Source organism: Centroberyx affinis, unplaced genomic scaffold (assembly GCF_046629955.1).
Source record: "Centroberyx affinis isolate AG114_WGS23_722 - 3 ecotype Tasmania unplaced genomic scaffold, CSIRO-AGI_Caff_v1 ptg000104l_1, whole genome shotgun sequence".
In the NCBI taxonomy this organism is placed as follows: Eukaryota; Metazoa; Chordata; class Actinopteri; order Beryciformes; family Berycidae; genus Centroberyx; species Centroberyx affinis.
The window spans coordinates 5,001-28,586 of record NW_027278806.1 but is presented as its reverse complement, the minus strand read 5'-3'; the positions used below and the strand labels follow the sequence as shown (position 1 = coordinate 28,586).

General features: G+C 44.7%; 2 protein-coding genes across 2 annotated transcripts; one reads left to right on the top strand and one right to left on the bottom strand.

Annotated features, from left to right (window-relative positions):
• Positions 1-9,737: 9,737 nt before the first annotated feature.
• LOC139648183 (period circadian protein-like) lies at positions 9,738-16,101 on the bottom strand. The gene is made up of 9 exons (XM_071524236.1): positions 16,059-16,101; positions 11,231-11,342; positions 10,772-10,885; positions 10,577-10,681; positions 10,403-10,489; positions 10,136-10,255; positions 10,007-10,048; positions 9,860-9,919; positions 9,738-9,747 (listed from the first exon to the last, which is right to left on the bottom strand). Exons 1-9 carry the CDS (start codon positions 16,099-16,101, stop codon positions 9,738-9,740), a joined length of 693 nt encoding a protein of 230 aa, XP_071380337.1.
• A 2,546-nt stretch (positions 16,102-18,647) lies between these two features.
• On the top strand, positions 18,648-21,224 carry clec14a (C-type lectin domain containing 14A). The gene has a single exon (XM_071524248.1). It carries the CDS (start codon positions 19,043-19,045, stop codon positions 20,303-20,305), a length of 1,263 nt encoding a protein of 420 aa, XP_071380349.1. The 5' UTR covers positions 18,648-19,042; the 3' UTR covers positions 20,306-21,224.
• Positions 21,225-23,586: the final 2,362 nt, after the last annotated feature.

Genomic DNA, 23,586 nt, shown 5'->3' with positions numbered 1-23,586 from the left:
AGTCAGATGATGGCTGCTCACCTGCAGTCTGGACTAACTAACCGGTCTCTGTAAACCAGTATTAGCTCAGTGTTAATCTCCCAGTCTGATATTATGGGATGGATGTTTCATCTGTCCTGACCCCAAATTCAGTCCACATTAGAGCCACAGATCCCCATTTGGTGAGATTTTGTCTCTCTGACCCAAATCTGAGGATATTTTTATTGTTAGATATGATTTTGTCCAGAACTCCATGACAGAACAGACATTCCTCTACATTCTCTAACTGTTAACTTCTTGTAAATGAAATGCTGAAGTTTAGCAATTCATCAATTTGCTGGGGACCCCCTGGAACCCTCTCAAGGACCACTGGTGGTCCACGGACCCCACGTTGAGAACCACTGGTTTAGAGAAAGGAGCATGTGCAGTGAACCTGCAGTTGATCCAGCAGGGGGCAGTAGAGTTCCTGTTATTCAGAGGTTTCTACTCTGCTGAACTAAGTTACTGTTAACAGTCCAGACTGAACACTTCAGGGCCGGTTCAGCTTCTGAACTGTGTGTCTGTGTGTGTGTGTGTGTGTGTGTACTTCTATCTTTGTGAGAACCTTCAGAGTGATTTGAAGTTATTTTGGCTGGTCTTAAAGGTATAATATGTAACATTTCCGCATTAAAATATGTAAAAACGACTAGACCTATGTTATATATTTTTTTTGGAGTTGTGTACTTACATTATCCCAAATGAGTCCAACAATGTTCAAACCCAGAGAAATCTGTAATTTTGTTCAAGGTAACGTTTCATTTGGTCTCCTGTCATGGCGTCATATCCCCTTTACCCCCTGTGTGTGTGTGTGTGTGTGTGTGTTGATTAAGTGTCTGACAGACAGCAGGATGTGTAGAAGTCACAGATCATGTGGCTTCAGTCGATCAATACACACTCACTGTGTGTATTGATCCACATATCTCCACTTCTGTTCCAGCTGATGTTCTCCGCTGTTCTAATGAGAACTTCAGCTGATTAGTGGACAAGCTGCCACCAGGGATTCTACTGCTCCTACTACTACTACTGCAGCCTGTTGCTCCTTCTCCTCCTACCAGCACCCCCCCCCCCTCCCTTTGTTGCCATGGCGACCTCCTCCTCCATCACCTAAACAAACTGAGGAAAACAGAAGCCCGCCTCCAGCTTTGTTTCTCCTCCTCACCGTCGTCACGGCAACTCACCTTTCTGTCAGTCGGAGCAGTAAAGCGAGATGGAACAAAAGACACGCTGTTTGATGTTGGTGTCGGTGGAAACACACACACACACACACACACACACACACACACACACACACACACACACACACACACACACACTTCTAAGTCTTCCAATCTTTATCTTAAACAGAAAGTCAGACCTGCAGCTATTCCACTAACAGTTCCTACTAATGTCTGTGTGTGTGTGTGTGTGTGTGTGTGTGTGTGTTAGAGCAGACTGTCCTGTAACAGAAAGCTCACAGGTTTGATCTCTGTCTGTGTTTCCTGTAGTACAGTCTGTAGTACAGTGTGCAGTACAGTGTGCAGTACAGTGTGTAGTACAGTCTGTAGTACAGTGTGCAGTACAGTGTGCAGTACAGTGGGTAGTACAGTCTGTAGTACAGTGTGCAGTATAGTGTGTAGTACACTGTGCAGTACACTGCAGTACAGTGTGTAGTACAGTGGGCAGTACAGTGTGTAGTACAGTCTGTAGTAGTGTGTAGTACAGTGTGTAGTACAGTCTGTAGTACAGTGTGTAGTACACTGTGCAGTACACTGCAGTACAGTGTGCAGTACAGTGTGCAGTACAGTGTGCAGTACAGTGCGTAGTACAGTGTGTAGTACAGTGTGCAGTACAGTCTGTAGTACAGTGTGTAGTACAGTGTGTAGTACAGTCTGTAGTACAGTGCAGTACAGTGTGTAGTACAGTCTGTAGTACAGTGTGTAGTACAGTGTGCAGTACAGTGTGTAGTACAGTCTGTAGTATAGTGTGCAGTGTGCAGTACAGTGTGCAGTACAGTGTAGTACAGTGTGCAGTACAGTCTACAGTACAGTGTGTAGTACAGTCTGTAGTACAGTGTGCAGTACAGTGTGTAGTACAGTGTGCAGTACAGTGTGCAGTACAGTGTGTAGTACAGTGTGCAGTACAGTGTAGTACAGTGTGCAGTACAGTGTGTAGTACAGTGTGCAGTATAGTGTGTAGTACAGTGTGCAGTACATTGTGCAGTACAGTGTGCAGTACAGTGTAGTACAGTCTGTAGGACAGTGTGTAGTACAGTCTGTAGTACAGTGTGTAGTACAGTGTGTAGTACAGTGTGTAGGACAGTGTGCAGTACAGTGTGCAGTACAGTCTACAGTACAGTGTGTAGTACAGTGTGTAGTACAGTCTGTAGTACAGTGTGTAGTACAGTGTGTAGTACAGTGTGCAGTATAGTGTGTAGTACAGTGTGCAGTACATTGTGCAGTACAGTGTGTAGTACAGTGTGCAGTACAGTGTAGTACAGTGTGTAGTACAGTGTGTAGTACAGTCTACAGTACAGTGTGCAGTACAGTGTGTAGTACAGTCTACAGTACAGTGTGTAGTACAGTGTGTAGTACAGTGTGCAGTACAGTCTACAGTACAGTGTGTAGTTCAGTCTGTAGTTCAGTCTGTAGTACAGTCTGTAGTACAGTGTGTAGTACAGTGTTTAGTACAGTGTGTAGTACAGTCTGTAGTACAGTGTGTAGTACAGTGTGCAGTACAGTCTGTAGTACAGTGTGTAGTACAGTCTGTAGTACAGTCTGTAGTACAGTGCAGTACAGTGTGTAGTACAGTGTGTAGTACAGTCTGTAGTACAGTGTAGTACAGTGTGCAGTACAGTGTAGTACAGTGTGTAGTACAGTGTGCAGTACAGTGTGTAGTACAGTCTGTAGTACAGTGTGTAGTACAGTGTGCAGTACAGTGTGTAGTACAGTGTGCAGTACAGTGTGTAGTACAGTCTGTAGTATAGTGTGCAGTACAGTGTGCAGTACAGTGTAGTACAGTGTGTAGTACAGTGTGTAGTACAGTGTGCAGTACAGTGTGCAGTACAGTGTGCAGTACAGTGTGCAGTACAGTGTGTAGTACAGTCTGTAGTACAGTGTGTAGTACAGTGTGCAGTATAGTGTGTAGTACAGTGTGCAGTACAGTGTGCAGTACAGTGTAGTACAGTGTGTAGTACAGTCTGTAGGACAGTGTGCAGTACAGTGTGCAGTACAGTGTGTAGTACAGTGTGCAGTACAGTGTGCAGTACAGTCTACAGTATAGTGTGTAGTACAGTCTGTAGTACAGTGTGTAGTACAGTGTGTGGTACAGTGTGCAGTATAGTGTGTAGTACAGTGTGCAGTACAGTGTAGTACAGTGTGTAGTACAGTGTGTAGTACAGTGTGCAGTACAGTGTGTAGTACAGTCTGTAGTACAGTGTGTAGTAGTCTGTAGTACAGTGTGCAGTACAGTCTACAGTACAGTGTGTAGTACAGTGTGCAGTACAGTGTGTAGTACAGTGTGTAGTACAGTGTGCAGTACAGTGTGCAGTACAGTCTACAGTACAGTGTGTAGTACAGTGTGTAGTACAGTCTGTAGTACAGTGTGTAGTACAGTCTGTAGTACAGTGTGCAGTAGTGTGTAGAACAGTGTGTAGAACAGTGTGTAGTACAGTGTGTAGAACAGTGTGCAGTACAGTGTGCAGTACAGTGTGTACTACAGTGTGTATCCTCAGCAGTCTTCACAGGAAGTAATTATCGCCTCGTTAGAGTCTCACTTCCTGCTGAGAGCGGCGCTGAGCTCCACCACCAAGCCTCCGCTAATTAATCCACTATTGATTTCACAGCAGTGGTGAGGGGAGAGTGTGTGTGTGTGTGTGTGTGTGTGTGTGTGTGTGTGTGAGCGTGTGTGTGTGTGTGTGTGTGTGTGTGTGTGTGTGTGTATGAGCGTGTGTGTGTGTGTGTGAGCGTGTGTGTGTGAGCGTGTGTGTGTGTGTGAGCGTGTGTGTGTGTGTGTGTGTGAGCGTGTGTGTGTGTGTGTGTGAGCGTGTGTGTGTGTGTGTGTGTGTGTGTGTGTGTGTGTGTGTGTGTGTGTGTGTGAGCGTGTGTGTGTGTGTGTGTGTGTGTGTGTGTGTGTGTGTGTGTGTGTGTGTGTGTGAGCGTGTGTGTGTGTGTGTGTGTGTGTGTGTGTTGTATTTTCACCTCACCTGAAGCTTCATGCTGTTTCCTGTCAGCTGCTCTGCATCACAGATCCATTACAGACGGCTGGACAGCAGTTTGGCCCGCTGCTGTCAGCAGTGGTGGAAAGTAACTAAATACATTTACTCAAGTACTGTACTTAAGTACAGTTTTGAGGTACTTGTACTTTACTTGAGTATTTCCATTTGATGCTACTTTATACTTCCACTCCACTACATTTCAGAGGGAAATATTGTACTTTCTACTCCACTACATTTATTTGACAGCTTTAGTTACTTTTCAGATGGAGATTTGACACAATGGATAATATAACAAGCTTTTAAAATACAACACATTGTTAAAGATGAAACCAGTGGTTTCCAACCTTTTTGGCTTTTGACGTCTTACAGAAAGCAGTGTGTAGTCGGGTCACATTTCAGATGTCTATGAGTTGTTAACAGCTCCACCAAATAGTGATTTTTCCCTCTAAACCTCACATGGTTTCATTTCAATAAATGTTCAAATGATCCAATATTTCAGCAAAAATCAAAGATTAGAGAAAAAGTCCAAAAACTGAAAACAGATTTGTGTATCAGAACTTTGTTTTTTCTTCTTTCCTCTCCCATTAATCATCTCACGACCCCTCAGATTTATCCGGTGACCCTTTGGAGGGGCCCGACCCCTAGGTCGGGAACCACCGGACTAAACTAGCTAACTGTATATAAAGTAGTTCAAACTAGCTCCACCTCCAGCAGCTACAACAGTAACATGCTGCTTACACACTGATGCTTCAGTATTAATAATCTAATGATGTCATATATAATAAAATATCAGTCAGAGGGACCAAACCACTACTTTTACTTTAATACTTTAACTACATTTTGCTGCTAATACTTATGTACTTTTACTTAAGTAGGATTTTTCATGCAGGACCTTTACTTGTAATGGAGTATTTTTACATTGCTGTATTGGTACTTTTACTGAAGTAAAGGATCAGAGTACTTCTTCCACCTCTGGCTGTCAGACAGAGCGTCCCGTGGCAGAGCGGTCACAGGTTCGATCCCCTCAAGAGCCGATGTGTCCCTGACCTGACCCGGACCGGAGCCCCGCCTGCTCACTCTGAACCGTTTAGTTTAATTAGTGCAGTTGCTGCACCTGTAATCGGTGACGATCCACTGGATTACCGTACAGCAGGAAGGGAGTGTGACTGCTGTCAGTGAGGTGACATCACTTCCTCTGAGGGCGTCGCGGCGCCTCAGTTGGCCAAAAGGCGAGGGTTCGAGTCCGGACTGGGAGCTTTATCTCGTGTCTTCCAGCAGCAGGTCTGGTGAACAGTCTGCTGCGGGACGGTTTTCCTGAGGAGCGTTTCTGAGACAACAAGACTAGGTCAAAACCTAGTATATGGCTGGACCGTGTATGAGTGTGCCACGTGCCACGGCCGACCAATGGTGTAACGAACTCCGCTGCAGACTGCTAATACAGAATAATAGTCCATACATCCATCCTGATCGTTCCAGCGCGTCCCGTCTCCTCTCTCCACCGCGCCCACGGCCCGCATCGAGCCTCCCGATCCAAGCGCCAGTCGCTCTGGTACCCATCGGTGCCGAAAACACCGCTCGCCGGACACCCGGTGACGCGTCGTCGTCGGGACCCCCGCCGAAATCTCGGCCGGATCGTCGGGAACAAGTCGGCGCCCGGCTAGCGGCACCGGCCGGAACCGCGGCCCCGGGAAACTTCGGGAAGGTCGGAAATAAGCCCTCGGCGTGATGAAACCTCCATGCTTGTCTGTGTCTCTCTCAGCCGACAGAACAGAGGATTTCAGGTGGACTGAGCTCGCGCATATGCATCGACATAAACGGTGATATGATATAATTGTATAGATTCTACTTTAGCTTCAGTTTACATGCATGATATTGGTCAGCCTGCTGACTGTGTGGGAGAAACGGGCTCCTGATCTCAGCGGAGAAACTAGACGGCGGAGAAAACGAAACTGAAATTTCTGGCTCTGTGATCCTATGATGTGACACGTGCCACGGCCGACCAATGGTGTAACCTCATCACTCAGTCAGTCACTCAGTCAGTCACTCAGTCAGTCACTCACTCAGTCAGTCACTCAGTCAGTCAGTGAGTGACAGACATTCGCGTTTGTCGGGCTGCACCTTCATTCAAAGTGAGCAGCAGCAGCCGGTCGGCTTCACATCACTCTGCTGTCTGACAGGAGCATGCGCACAGAAACCAGGATGTGTGGAGTTTTTACATGTACCACATCGCTTGGAAATGTACAAACTGACCGGTCCATGTGTACATTGACCATTTTTCCACATAAACATAACATATATACAGACAGTAATGTTAGTATGATGGGACTGTATAAGAAACATGAAGTTTGTGGTGGAAGTAAGCAAGCGAGGCACAAGATGTTCACCCATCAGGTGTGTGGAACAAAAAGGCGCAAAACAGCAGTTTGCCTGCAGTATTAAAAGGTGAAATCCAGTCTGCAAAGGGGCTGGACCACATGCATCAGAGGTGCTAAGATAACAGTTTTGGTGTCTCACAAAAGACGAGTTCAGCAAGATCCTCAAGGCCCAATTACTGAAGACAAGAGACTCCATTCAACTAAGAAATGGTATCATGCTTGATACATGATGAACAGAGTGGCCAGGCTCCAGAGATAAAAGATTTCCTGTGCAAACAAGGACCGATTCAACTAGCCACTGTCTTATCGGTCTCAGGTCAGATCAGAGGCTTGACAGACCTGCTGAACTGCAGTTTGTACATTTCCACACAGAGATGATCTCTCATAACAATACAAAGACAGCACAGTACAGATATTAAAGACATAGAATAGTATAATAGTGAAATTTCCTCCACAAAGTTCTTCATGAGAAGCAGCAACTGACCTTTGACCTCTGACAGGTTCAGTACAAATCACTATTATTACTATGATCACTATTATTACTAATAACACCATTATTATTAATATTATCATTATTATCACCATTATTATATGCTACTATTGTCATTGTCACTATTATCAGTTAGAACTAGTTTCAATAACACTTCACGTGTTACCACAATAATAAGTACCACAATAAGTAACCATAATACCATAATAAGTAACACAAAGTGTTAATTAGTTAAGTGTTTATTAACTAATGTTAACTAATGCATTTACCAACATGAATTAAAAATGAATAACATTAACAACGATTAGTTAATGTTAAATGCACATAAACAACTGCATAAATTAATGTTGTTAAACATGTTTGTTAATAATGTTAACTAATGTGTTTACTAACATGAATTAAGCATGAACAGGGACATTAACAAAGATGAGTTCATATTAAAACACAATAAACAACTGTATTAAGTAATGTTATTCATTAATATATTCAGTATTGTTATTCATGTTCAATTCATGTTAGTAAATGAATACTTAATGTAAAGTGTTACCAATATTATTTACTAATACTAAAATTATTAATATTTAATATATATTACTAATATTTCTGTTCTCACTGTTGACAGTGATGTATGGACCGTTCTGCCGATAAAAACCTTCCTGCATGAATATAAATATTTTACTGACATCCATTCGCTATGTTTCTTAGATATGATCTGTAGATTCTCATCAGTCGATAGGTGCGCACATACACACACACACACACACACACACACACACACACACACACACACACACACACACAGGACACACAATCTCCATATAAAACAGGGGAGCTGACATACATACGCTACAGAAATGTTTAGCATCCATCAGCATAAATATCAGCAGGGATGTACGATTAGAGGTGAATATCTCACACTCACACACACACACACACACACACACACACACACTACAGTAACACACTCACACACACTCACAGGCCTAGCAGAGGCTGGGCAGAGTGTGATGCTGTGATAACAGAGTGAGAGGTGATGAAGAGAGGCCGAGCTGCAACAAGGTCAGAGAGAGAGACGGAGAGAGAGAGAGACGGAGAGAGAGAGAGAGAGAGGGAGAGAGAGAGAGAGAGAGAGAGAGGGAGAGAGAGAGAGAGAGACATGGCATAAGGTGTGTGAGAGAGAGATAGAGAGGGGGAGGAGTGTGTGTGTGTGTGTCAGTGTGGAATGGTAAAGCAGCCAGTTTTTTTTACTGGCAGGATGTCTGTCATTATTAGGATGACCTTGACACACACAACACACACACACACACACACACACACACACTGAAGATCTGAACTCGCCCGTCAGATTTCAGTCTTCCAGCTGGACAGATGAAGACAGATCACAGATTACAAAACTGCAGCTGACACTGAACAAAATGTTTTGCACAAAACAGACCGGGCCGTGTTCAGAATGGGATTCTACCAAACTAAACATATTACATGTTACATGTTACATGTTGCATGTTGCATGTAGTGTGTATAATGTGAGTCGTATCCCAGTTCTGTTCTGGTAGACGTCTGGGACCTCAGATGGGTGAGTGTGCTCATTAAGAGTTCTGATATTCCAACCAAAGAACGTGATCAGAATGAGTTGGCAGACATAACCGCTGTGTGTGTGTGTGTGTGTGTGTGTGTGTGTGTGTGTGTGTGTGTGTGTGTGTTTAAGTGGTTAGGCGTGTGTGTGTATTCTGGACTGCCTCAGTTTCAGCCCAGCTAGTTTCTCGCAGGCTGATCTACCAGCTGATTTCTGGCTGCTGACGCAACCGCAGTGACATCACTGTTTCAAGTCGATCCTTTTCCATGCCAACTAAACTTTTCATTGGTCGTTGCTTTTTTTTATATGATCTGATATTATCTATATGAACTAACTAAGAACTAAGTGACTAACAATTAACTAACTAACCGTTCCACTAGATCGTCATTCCACTAGTTTCTTGTCTGTAGGTTTGGTGTATGATGGGAGACTGTTACCTTGGCAACCACTGTACTGTAGTGCAGTACAGATGTAGGATGGGAGACTGTTACCATGGTTACCACTGTTCTGTAGTACTAGTGCAGCATAGATGTACAATGGGAGACTGTAACCATGGCGACCGCTGTTCTGTAGTACTAGTGCAGGATAGATGTAGGATGGGAGACTGTTACCACGGCGACCGCTGTACTGCAGTACTAGTGCAGTATAGATGCAGCAGCTTGTCAGTGTGTTGCTGTCTGCTCCTTCTGTGTCTGAGTCATCTGGTTCATCACCATCAGCTGTTTACCACTGTTAAATAGTGACTCAATAGAAGAGGGGGGCAGACAGACAGACAGGCAGGCAGACAGACAGACAGACAGGCAGACAGGCAGACAGACAGGCAGACAGACAGGCAGACAGGCAGACAGACAATATCAGACATCACTAAACTGAACAATCACATAACAATCACCTCCTTACAAAATCTAACGAGTGAAACAATAAAAAAAATGTTGTTTCACTTATTTGAAGAATTTTCTCAATTTAGGACGCAATACTGGATTAAATTAGTTGTTAAAATCAATATGTTTTTCAATGTCGCTGAAAGTGACGACGATACAAGTTGTTCTTTGGTAAAATGTGACACCTGCAGACAGAGACTCTGCAGCATCAGCTGTATCTGGAGTTCAAACCCACGACTGTCAGAGCGCATAGGAAACACACTGAGCCCCGGGGAGACGAAACAACTCACACAGAAACACAAACTCACCCATACTTTACATACATCACACCTGCTGTTATCACACCTGCTGTTATCACACCTGCAGTTATCACACCTGCTGTTATCACACCTGCAGTTATCACACCTGTTGTTATCACACCTGTTATCACACCTGCTGTTATCACACCTGTAATTATCACACCTGTAATTATCACACCTGTTATCACACCTGCTGTTATCACACCTGCTGTTATCACACCTGTAATTATCACACCTGTTATCACACCTGCTGTTATCACACCTGTAGTTATCACACCTGTTGTTATCACACCTGTAATTATCACACCTGCTCTTATCACACCTGTAGTTATCACATCTGTTGTCATCACACCTGTAATTATCACACCTGCTATTATCACACCTGCTCTTATCACACCTGTAGTTATCACATCTGTTGTCATCACACCTGTAACTGTCACACCTGTTATCACACCTGTTATTATCACAACTGTATCTGTCACACCCGTTGGTATCACACCTGTAGTTATCACACCTGTTATTATCACACCTGTAGTTATCACACCTGTTATTATCACACCTGTAACTATCACACCTGTAGTTATCACACCTGTTATCACAGCTGTAGTTATCACACCTGTAATTATCACACCTGTAGTTGTCACCCCTGTTTGTATCACACCTGTTGTTATCACACCTGTAATTATCACACCTGTTATCACACCTCTAATTATCACACTTGCTCTTATCACACCTGTAGTTATCACACCTGTTGTTATCACACCTGTAGTTGTCACACCTGTTTGTATCACACCTGCTCTTATCACACCTGTAATTATCACACCTGTAGTTATCACACCTGTAGTTATCACACCTGTAGTTATCACACCTGTTGTTATCACACCTGTTGTTATCACACCTGCTCTTATCACACCTGTAGTTATCACACCTGTAACTATCACACCTGTTATCACACCTGTAGTTATCACACCTGTTATCACACCTGTAGTTATCACACCTGTAACTATCACACCTGTAGTTATCACACCTGTAGTTATCACACCTGTAACTATCACACCTGTAGTTATCACACCTGTTATCACACCCCTAGTTATCACACCTGTAGCTCTTCACTACCCTATATAGAGAATGCTATGAAAAGAAGTGACATTAGTCCTCCATTACAGCATCACCATCACTCTATTCTGTATTGGATCCCGTTGTTACCATGGTAACAGCTCTTCCTCCCAGGCTCCACTGGAGTGACATTATTAACCTACAGATATAATACAATGCAGCACAGATACAGAATAATGAAAACACACGTGTGCAAACAATCCATGGAAAACAAAATGCTTATGTTGGTCTGAGTACCAAGGTTGATTTCAACCAAGGTCAGCTGACTTTGAGCAAGGCACTGAACCCCATCTGCTGCTGTGCTGTACTGGTCAGCTCCCAGTAGAAACCAGTACTGGTCAGCTCCCAGTAGAAACCAGTACAGACTGTGCTGTACTGGTCAGCTCCCAAGTTTAGCTCTATGAAGACAAAAACAGTGATAGTAAAATATCTGAGATAAAAATGGGAAATGAGAGAAAACAAAACAGAAGAAAAGTGAAATGAAGGGCATTCACTCCCCCCCCCCCTCTCTCTCACACACACACACACACACACACACACACACACACACACACACACACACACTTCTAATCTGCTCTGTGCCAATATCAATCAGGATAAAGCCTGGCACCCGTGGGTCCATTAACACAATGGGCAGGCGGGGCTGAAGCCAGGGCCATCAATCATTGGCTGATGACGTCTGCATCATCTGATGACATCACACACAGGACCTGTTTCCACAGCACATAGCAGATGTCTGTTATGTGTCAGGTCAGAAAAACAGCATGTGCTTCCAGTATCACAGGTTTGAATATGATATTGAACCTGCTGGTAGAACACACTGCACTGCAGCACAGTGTTCCAGTGGAGTCCTGCAGGGTTTCACTACAGCAGCTGACTTCACCGTTAGCTCCTCCTCTCTGGTTGAAGGTGTTAATGAACAACAGTAAACACAACAGACCCAACACAGTCCAATCAGATTGCAGCACATTAGAAATCCAGCTGACCAGTCTGTGTTGTCGAGTCCAAAACCAACTGATGTGGAACTTTCTCTCTTCCTATATCTCCCTCCTTTTTGTTTGTTTGTTTGTTTCTTTCTTTCTTTCTTGTTATTGATGTGTTGTGTTGTTGAGTTGTAAACTGTCTTGTCATCTAGTTTCTGTTTCTCATCTGGAGTTTTTCGGTTTCTTTCAGCAAGCTGTTTTAGAAAATTCCTGTTGCTTTCTGTCTCACCCACACAGTCTGAGTTTCTTCTCTCCTATTTAACTTTTACCATTTGGATGAACTACTCAACTACAGCTAAAGTAGAGCTAAACTACAACTAAACTACAGCTAAACTACAGCTAAGCTACAACTAAACTACGACCAAACTACACCTAAGGTACAGCTAAAATACAGGAAGCTAAATTACAACTAAACTACAGCTAAACTACAGCTAAGCTACAACTAAACTACAGGTAAACTACAGCTAAAATACAGGAAGCTAAACTACAACTAAACTACAGCTAAGCTACAACTAAGCTACAACTAAACTACAGGTAAACTACAGCTAAGCTACAGCTAAAATACAGGACGCTAAACTACAACTAAACTACAGCTAACTGCAGCTAAACTACAAGTAAACTGCAGCTGAACAACAACTAAACTAGGCTATAGCAAACTACAGCTAAGCTAAACATTAACTATAGCTAAACTACAACTAAACAAAATATTAACCACCGCTAAACTAAAGATAAACTACAACTAAAGTAAAGCTAAGCTAAACCTAAACTGCAACTGAACTACAGCAGCAAAAATACCAAACAGGAAAACATCCACCTCCATCCAACACAAGGTCACTGAGCTTCATCTGCTCTCTCTCTCTGATGTGTTTTTAATCACAGTTAATGTCTCTCTCTCCTCTCTGATCTAATGGAGATTAACGCCTCTGCTCTGCTAACACACACACACACACACACACACAGGGATAGAAGGGAAAAAAGATCAGGGGCGTAAAAGGAGTAAAAGAGAGAGAAAGACACAGGGAGAGAATGAGAGAGAGAGAATGAGAGAGAGAGAGATGTATCTGGAAGGTTTTAGCAGTACAGACACATTTAAAGCTGCTGTAGTCCAGATTTACTGTGAAAATATTAAAGTCTGTATTTCCTGAAGAGGAGCTGATGTGTGATAAACCAGAAAAGCTTCATTAACCTCGTTAACTTCATCAACCTCGTTAAAACTCGTTAGTGGAGTTTTCCTTTGAAGTGACTTCCTCTTCTCATCACTCTGTAACTTTGGCTCCTCCTCTTCCTGTCATGCACAACTCTACTTCCTGCCCCCCCACCCCCCATTCAATATAATTCAATATAATTCAGCTTCATTGTTGCTGGAACTTCAAGATGGAGATCATGTTTTTAAATCAAATTAAATCCCATTCATCCTCTCTCCCTGCTTCATTCTCTCTCTCTCTCTCTCTCTCTCCTTCCTTCCTTATTTAATCCACCAGAAATGTCTGACTCTACTGTATTCTACTGTTCTCACACACACACACACACACACACACACACACACAGGGTTAGGGTGAGCAGAGTCAGGTTACCGAGCTAAACGATGACACCGTTTCCATGACAGCAGTTCATTAGCCGGAGCCCCGCCCACTTCGACCTGCTACTTCCTGCCATTCTTCTGCCACTTCCTCCAGGAAGCAGGAAGCATCTGGGTCGTTGTGACAACAATCAACCCCCAGCCTTTTACATTAGTCTGTGTGTGTGTGTGTGTGTGTGTGTGTGTGTGTGTGTGTGAAAGTCAACAATGGGCTCGTAATGGTTGAGGTTTCATTATTGTTGCTGGTGGGTGTGTATTCATTGTGTGTGTGTGTGTGTGTGTGAGAGAGTTACATTTCCCTCATCACATAATGAATCACATTTCCACTGTTTGTTAAAATCCCATGCTGCTGTGTGTGTGTGTGTGTGTGTGTGTGTGTGTGTGTGTGTGTGTGTGTGTGTGTGTGTGTGTTTGAAAGCTCCATCCTGTTACAGTAGCAGGTCAACATCACTTCATCAAAACACAATGAGAAAGAGAGAGAGAGGGAGAGAGAGAGAGAGAGAGGGAGAGACAGAGAGAGAGAGAGAGGGAGAGACAAAGAGAGAGAAAGCTAGAAGGGCTTTCTATGCAATTTAAAGAAAAATCCAATTTGATATACCAATTTGGACCTGGCTCAAAATCTTCAAATCAGTTATTGAACCAATTGCACTATATGGTAGTGAAGTCTGGGGACCCAAAATAAGACAAAATTTTCAAATCTGGGAGAAGCATCCAATTGAGACCCTGCATGTAGAGTTCTGCAAGTTCATACTGGGGGTACAAAGAAACGCCCCGAACTCTGAATGCAGGGCAGAATTAGGCCAATATCCATTAATAATTAATATTCAAAAACGAGCCATCAAATTTTACAACCACTTAAAAAACAGCAACCCCAACTCCAACCACTACAAGGCCCTGAAATGCCAGGAGCTGAGCAGTAAGAAGGCTCCCTCTGCCAGCTGGTCCTGGAGCTCACTGCTCCGCCTCAGGACAGACGGACAGACCCCAGGACAGACAGACCCCAGGACAGAGCTCAGGACAGAGCTCAGGACAGACAGACCCCAGGACAGACCTCAGGACAGACGGACAGACCCCAGGACAGACAGAGCTCAGGACAGACCTCAGGACAGACAGACCCCAGGACAGAGCTCAGGACAGAGCTCAGGACAGACAGACCTCAGGACAGACAGACCTCAGGACAGACCTCAGGACAGACAGACCTCAGGACAGACCTCAGGACAGACCTCAGGACAGACCTCAGGACAGACCCCAGGACAGACCTCAGGACAGACAGACCTCAGGACAGACCTCAGGACAGACCTCAGGACAGACCTCAGGACAGACCCCAGGACAGACCTCAGGACAGACCTCAGGACAGACCTCAGTCCATCTGGCCCAACCAAATTATAACAAAACAAAAAGAAAAATATGAAACATATTGGAGAGAAGTGACACAATCCAAAAGCAAACTGGAAACTTATTTGGCCCTAAACAGACAGACATGACGGCAGATCACCTGACCATTGAGACTGAGAAAAAACTGAGAAAATCCTTGACAAGATACAGACTCAGTGAACACAGCCTGGCTGTAGAAACAGGCTGACACCGGCAGACCTGGCAACCCAGAGAGGACCGACAGGCAGACCTGGCAACCCAGAGAGGACAGACAGGCAGACCTGGCAACCCAGAGAGGAGCGGCTGTGTTCCCTCTGCTGAGGCAGAGGAGGAGACGGAGCTGACCTTCCTCCTGCACTGTCCAAACTCTGCAGGAATCAGAGATCTCTACCTCCACAAATTCAAATCAATATACACAGATTTTGAAAACCTCCCATCAAATGAAAAACTAAAACCTTCTAGGAGAGAAAAAGGAGTTTGCCTCTACTGCAGCCCAGTCTGTCTCAGCCTGTCTGTCTGACAGGAGAGACACTGACACTGTCACATATTTAGAGAAATTGATCAATTGTTAATTAATTGTTGTATATTTGTTGACATATCAATTGTACATTTAAGTTTGATTACTGTTAATTGAATTTGTTGACTTTGCTTTGGCAATATGTACTTTTGTATTTCATGCCAATAAAGCACCTTGAATTGAATTGAACTGAGAGAGAGAGAGAGAGAGGGAGAGAGACAGAGAGAGAGAGAGAGAGAGAGAGAGAGGGAGAGAGACAGAGAGAGAGAGAGAGAGGGAGAGAGAGGGAGAGAGGGAGAGTATGAAGGTAAATATGTTGCAAAATGCGAGAGCTTGTAGACTTGATGTGAGAACTTGTAAAATACGATGTGAGAACTTGAAGAACAAAAATGAATGTGAAGTCACAGAAAGAATATTCACAAATGTGTAGATTGATATTTCCATGAATACAATGACAGCTGCAAACTTGTAATCCAACATTTACTCATATTTATTTATTTTACTTGAGTCCATTTTCCAGCACAACCAAAACTCTGTGATTACAACATCTGGAATCGGTCACTGCAACTTCACAAATATACATGCAGCACCATTCTGGTGTCAGCTTCCTCTTGTGTGCTGCACAACTCAGGCAGGCAGTGGACACCTGTGTGGTCCTGACCTCCTGGCCTCCTGACCTCCTGGCCTCCTGACCTCCTGGCCATTTTCAAATCCACCTGCTAATATAATGGAATCTTAGTCTTTGAGTTTCTTAGGTGCTGCACTGACGATGCAGTTTGTAGGGCTTCTTTGTTACCACAGCTCTGCAAGTACAGTCTGTAAGAACATTTCCATGTCATGTCATGAGATGTGTCGTGTCGTGTCGTGTCGTGTCGTGTCGTGTCGTGTCGTGTCGTGTCGTGTCGTGTCGTGAGGTGAGGTGAGGTGAGGTGAGGTGAGGTGATGTGATGTGTTGTGATGTGATGTGTTGTGATGTGATGTGATGTGATGTGTTGTGTTGTGTTGTGATGTGATGTGATGTGATGTGATGTGTTGTGATGTGATGTGTTGTGATGTGATGTGATGTGATGTGTTGTGTTGTGTTGTGATGTGATGTGATGTGATGTGATGTGTTGTGATGTGATGTGATGTGATGTGATGTGTTGTGATGTGATGTGATGTGATGTGATGTGTTGTGATGTGTTGTGATGTGTTGTGATGTGATGTGATGTGATGTGATGTGATGTGATGTGATGTGATGTGATGTGTTGTGATGTGTTGTGATGTGTTGTGATGTGATGTGATGTGATGTGATGTGTTGTGATGTGTTGTGATGTGATGTGATGTGATGTGTTGTGATGTGATGTGTTGTGATGTGTTGTGATGTGATGTGATGTGATGTGATGTGTTGTGATGTGATGTGATGTGATGTGATGTGTTGTGATGTGATGTGATGTGTTCTGCTGTCTCTCATGTTTCCTCTTCTCTCCCTCTCAAGACACTTCATTGAAAGCAGGTGGATTTGAAAATGGCCAGGAGGATTAGATGAAATTAATGAATGAAATGAATGAATGAAATGAATGATTTCACTAATGCAAGCAAAATAATTGTTCTTTGGAAATGTGTCTGTCTGATGTTTCCACCTATGACTGCACTTTATGTCGCTGATTCACAATAAAACCATATTTCGAGTTTGTTTTTGTTGCAATTTGTGAGAGGTTGACCCACATTTTTGGCTAAAATGCCTAGACTAAAATGCGTTTTCTTGCATCACAAAGTGACAAATCTGCGCGCCTTGACCCCCCCCCCCCCCCACGCATTGAGAATCTCCAGATTTTGTAATCACAGAGTTTTGGTTGTGCTGGAAAATGGACTCAAGTAAAATAAATAAATATGAGTAAATGTTGGATTACAAGTTTGCAGCTGTCATTGTATTCATGTAAATATCAATCTACACATTTGTGAATATTTTTTCTGTGACTTCACATTCATTTTTGTTCTTCAAGTTCTCACATCGTATTTTACAAGTTCTCACGTCAAGTCTACAAGCTCTCACATTTTGCAACATATTTACCTTCGTAGGAGAGAGAGAGAGAGAGAGAGAGAGAGAGGTTTCTGTTCTACTGGTGTGTGTGTGTGTGTGTGTGTGTGTGTGTGTGTGTGTGTGTGTGTGTGTGTGTGTGTGTGACTTCCTGCTTGTCCACATGAGCCCACAGCATTGTTCCAATCACAGCCCTGCTTATCTGCATCCAATCAGAGCCCGGTGAGGACAGACAGGAAGTGGAGCGCTGCAGATCTCCATCTGCCTGGACGGACCAGCCGGGTGGAGGAGGAGTGTGAACTGACCCCAAGGCTGACTTCAGGGTCAGAACGAACAGATTTCAGTATTGATCCAGTGAAGCATAGAGATACGGGACGGATCCAGGCACGGGACAGATCCAGATATGGGACAGACACGGGAAAGATCCAGACACGGGACAGACACGGGACAGATCCAGACACGGGACAGATCCAGATATGGGACAGACACGGGACAGATCCAGACATGGGACAGACACGGGACAGATCCAGACACGGGACAGATCCAGACATGGGACAGACACGGGACAGATCCAGACACGGGACAGATCCAGATACGGGACAGACACAGGACAGATCCAGATACGGGACAGACACAGGACAGATCCAGATACGGGACAGACACAGGACAGATCCAGATACGGGACATACACTGGACAGATCCAGACATGGGACAGATCCAGATACAGGACAGACATGGGACAGATCCAGACACGGGAAAGATCCAGACACGGGACATACACGGGACAGATCCAGACATGGGAAAGATCCAGACATGGGACAGACATGGGACAGATCCAGACATGGGACAGACATGGGACAGATCCAGACATGGGACAGATCCAGACATGGGACAGACACGGGACAGATCCAGATCCTCCCTCTCTGACAGGAGTGAGGCCTCAGGCTGCTGAGTTAATTAGTTTTGAAGCTTTTTTTCTTTGCTGTTGTTGCAGCCGGAGCCTCCGCCCTCCAACAGGCCGACTCTCCGGAGGAAACCAGCTCAAACAGCAGCTCTATCAAGACAGAACACACTTCCTCTGCCTGGGGGGGGGAGGGGGGTTGGTGGGGCTGGGGCTGGGACTGGGGGGGGGGGGCGGGCAAGACACAGGACAGAGGAGAGTTAATGTGGAGGACGAGGAGGGAGGAGACCGCTGTTCAGTCTGTCAGTAGAGCTACTGTGGAGAGAGAGAGAGAGGAGAGGAGAGACTGAAGGAGAGACTGGAAGATAAACTGAGATAAACTGAAGGAGAGACTGGAGGAGAAACTGAAGGAGAGACCAGAAGATAAACTGAAGGAGAGACTGGAGGAGAAACTGAAGGAGAGGCCGGAGAAGAAACTGGAGAGACTGGTAGAGACTAGGAGAGACTGGTGGATAAACTGGAGAGACTGTCTGGGTTTCTGCTGTGACTCCAGACCAGCTGAAGGAGATCTCAGTCTGAACCAGGAGCAGAGAAACCATCTGATATCTTCTACTGGTATCCTGCAGCTGCTGAACAGAGGAAAGAGGAACTGTACTCTGCTTTCTTTAGAAATCCGGTAAGAAACAAACCGAAAACTGTGACAAATACAAACTTTGACGGGGAGATGGAGTCTTCTCTCTCCTGCTGGATTTCCCTCTGGACTGTTTTCCTGCTCCAAAACGTCTCCGCCGAGCCCAAAGCGCCGTACGTCGTCCGGTCCGAGCCGCTCGGCTTCGACCGCGCGCTGGAGGAATGTTCCGTCGGGGGAACGTTCCTCGCCGAGCTCCGCACCGAGCGGGAAGCCTCCGACGTCCGGAAGCTCGTCTCGGCCTCGCTGTCCGGCTCGCGGCGCGGCGTCGCCTTCTGGGTCGGGCTGAGGAAGGCCAACGACCGGTGCGTGGTGCCGGAGCTGCCGCTGAGGGGCTTCGGCTGGACGGAGAGCGGCGACCGGCGGGCGGAGCGGGCCGTCTGGAGGGTGGAGCCGCCGCACACCTGCACCACGACCCGCTGCGCCGCGCTGGAGGGGGACTTCGACGGGTCGGAGGTGAGGAGCTGGGGCTTCGTTTCCAGACCCTGCAAGACCCGCTACCCGTTCATCTGCGAGCTGAGAGACAGACAGGCAGGAGAGCAAGAGAGCATGCAGCCTCTGCCTGAGGAGACAGAGACAGGCTCCAGAACCGAGACTACACCAGAACCCGAACCGGAACCCGAGACTACACCGGAACCAGAACCCGAGACTACACCGGAACCGGAACCCGGGCGATGCGGCGGCTACATCCCCAACATCCCCGGAGCGCGCTCTCTGACTCCGGACCCGGCCGGCGGCAGCTTGCGGGTGGAGTGCTGGTCCGGACTCCTGCTGGAGCTGCGGTGCTCCGGCAGCCCGGCGCTGTGGCGGCTGAACGGATCCGCCGACGCCGCCTGCGTCGCCTGCGGCGACGGATTTGAGCGACACGCCTCTGGAACCTGTGTGGATGTGGACGAGTGCCGCCGCAGCGCCCCCTGCAGGCGGGACTGCGTCAACACGGAAGGATCCTACCTGTGCGTCTGCTACGACCGGCGAGGGACCCGCCACGCCGAGGGTTCGGAGGCGTGTCTGGAGGGAGGCGACGGCGACCCGAGCCCGAACCGGTCCCTCGCCTCCCCCCCGCCGCCCCCGCCCGGTCCCACGGACGGCGGCGCCCTGTCCGGAGTCCTGATCCCGGCGCTGATCGCGGTGATGGCGCTGGTGGTGCTGGTGGTGCTGGTGCTCGCCGCGGTGAAGTGCTGCATGATGAGGCGGTCGAAGAAACGAGCCATGAGGAAGGCCGAGAAGATGGCCATGAGGAGCAAGGAGGCGGCCGGCAAGGACTCCATGGAAACCACCAATGAGAAGGAGGCAACATGAGGAAGGGAGCGTGTGATTGGTGGAAGCGTGTGACTGTCGCTGCTGGTGAGGAAATAATTATGTGGCTGATTTTCTATTCAATGATTTACATCAAAGACACTTCTCAGTTTCTCCATGTTTCTGGTGTTTATATATTTGTGGGGTTTTAGAGTTTGAGTTGGTCACCTGGGTAATAATTATTATCTCTAGAGCGCAAACAATACAGACCAGCAGGTTTAGAGTCGTGTCAGTTTACATTATGGTTCTTCACCTGATGAGACCGGCAGCGGTTCAGGCTCAAGGACCTGTGGACAGAGGGGATCGAACCTGTGACCGCCGGGCCGTCCTGTCCGTCACGCCGGGACACACACACACACTGTCTGAGGAAACGAACAGCTGTGTGGAAGCTGCTTTAACCCTTTAAAGGTTTCCGTCTGTTCTGCTCTGTCTGCTGTTGTCTTTATATTCTCATGGGGTTTCTGTGTGTATATATATGAAATATTATTGAATTGTTCTTTGATCCTGGAGAAAATATAACAGAGTTCATTAATGTAAGAAAACGTCACAGTGCTTCTGCTGAGTTACAGTTTTAATGTGTTTGTATGAGGAAACTGTTGCTGTTTATTTTTGCCAATAAAGTGACTTTTTTTTTCCCCTCCTGGACAGACGGACTGTCATGTGTGAGGAACAAATAAAGACTTCAGGAATCACATCCTGAGGGGTCAAAGGTCAAACTCCCCTGATGGGAAGGAAGTCAGATTGAACCTTTTCTAGGTTTTTTTTACTCTAACAGCTGAATCTGTTTCTTCCGTTCTCTTTACACTGTAAAACTATTATTACCCAGATAATACACTGTAAAACTATTACCTTGACTATTATTAGAGACTATTATTACTCTGATATCATTACTCTGTATTGTCAAGGTAATAGTTTTACAGTGTATTTTCAGGGTAATAATAGTTTTACAAAATTATTATTACTCCGATAATGCACTGTAAAAAATATTATTACCCTGAAAATACACTTTAAAACTATTACCTTGATAATAGACTATTATTAGAGACTATTATTCATCTGATATCATTACTCTGTATTATCAAGGTAGTAGTTTTACAGTGTATTTTCAGGGTAATAATAGTTTTACAAAATTATTATTACTCCGATAATACACTGTAAAACTATTATTACCCTGAAAATACACTTTAAAACTATTACCTTGATAATAGACTATTATTAGAGACTATTATTCATCTGATATCATTACTCTGTATTATCAAGGTAGTAGTTTTACAGTGTATTTTCAGGGTAATAATAGTTTTACAAAATTATTATTACTCCGACAATACACTGTAAAACTATTACCTTGACTATTATTAGAGACTATTATTACTCTGATATCATTACTCTGTATTATCAAGGTAATAGTTTTACAGTGTATTTTCAGGGTAATAATAGTTTTACAAAATTATTATTACTCCGATAATGCACTGTAAAAATATTATTACCCTGAAAATACACTTTAAAACTATTACCTTGATAATAGACTATTATTAGAGACTCATCTGATATCATTACTCTGTATTATCAAGGTAGTAGTTTTACAGTGTATTTTCAGGGTAATAATAGTTTTACAAAATTATTATTACTCCGATAATACACTGTAAAACTTTAATGAGAGAATCAGTGGTGAATGTTAAAACGAAGCATTCTGTCATTCGGATCATCATTCTGGCATTCGGAGATTCTGTCTCCGGAGGTTTCTGTAGCTTTCGGTACAGGAAGTGTTTGTTTGGGGACAGGAAACAGCTATTCTGTGTTTATAAACTCGTCTTCCTGTCTGAAGAGTCGGCGTTGAGGGAGGAAATGACTGTCTCTGTGCTTTCAAAATCATTATTTTCTGAACTTAAACCAACAGTTCCTTTCAGTTTGCAGACAGTGACTTGATTTGAACAAGTTTTATTATCAGCTACAAACCGACGTCCGGCAGCTTTTTCCCGATGAAACCAAAGAAAACATCTCGACTGTAACAGATTACAGGAATCAGATTACGACACACTGACTGTGATCTGTCGCTCCCCAAGCCGTCCTGCTGGTGTAGAAACCAAAACTGCAACACGTCAGATAATGTAATAACTTGTCAAATTGTAATAAAATGTCCCTGTGAATGGGTCATAAATGTTTTTCCTCATTTTTAAAATTATATTATGATTTAAAATTATATTATTTCATGATGAGGAGGGTAACTATTTTAATTATTACAACATCAGTCTGAAAATCTTATTACATTTTCTGGGCTTTTATCACATTATCTGCTTTTATTGTGTTTGACTCATTCAGGACATTTCATGATTTGACTCATCATCATATTATCTGACAGTTATTACATTATCAGCTGCTGCTGCTGGATTAAAGAGCACATTAACCCTTTACTGCCTCACTTTTACATTTATAACAGCAGAAGGAGCTGCAGCTCAGGGTCAGAGGTCACAGCACCTGAAGACATCCCAGAATGCTCAGAGGGTTTGACAGAAGAAAGCAGTGTATGTAGTATGTAGTATGTAGTATGTAGAGTCTGTGCAGACAGACAGGCAGCAGGTTTCTAATCAGCAGGTTGCTGCAGGACTCAATAATGAGATTGAACACAAATCCAGATTTAGCAGCAGAAATGCTTTTATCATTGTCCGTATTGATTGATTGATTGATTGATGAAAAAGGTCAATCTTTACAGCATGATGGAGCGACAGGTCAGACAGGATGGATTCACCATTTTATCATAAATCAGCTTTATAAATATAAATTCATTCTGTTAAGAGTCTGTTGGTGTCAGAGCGGCTCAGCAGGAAGACTGAGAGAAAAACACCAGGAAGAGTTTCATTCCAACATGATGAATATCTCTTTAACTCAGTTTTCCAAAACAACACTGACTAGATTCAACCAGCAGCTGCTTCTATTGAGAACAGCTTCAACCAGACAGAGAGACCAGCTGCTGTGGGGCTGAGGTGGTCTGGTCTGGTCTGGTCTGGGTTGTTCTGGTTTGGTTTGGTTTGGTCTGGTCTGGTTAAGTTTGGTTTGGTTTGGTTTGGTTTGGTTTGGTTTGGAGTGAAGCCTTGGACCAGCATGAGACCTGCTGGTCTGAAATGTCTTTGATCCAAACCTGAAGCCCGGTACGGACAGTTTTCCTGTCCGTCTCTTCAGACTCTGATGTCATCATCGGCCTGAACCCAGACCAGATCGTCCTGCTGCAGCGGAGCATGCTGGGTAAGAACAGGCCGGTCTGCCTTGGCTTCACTACCATGTACACA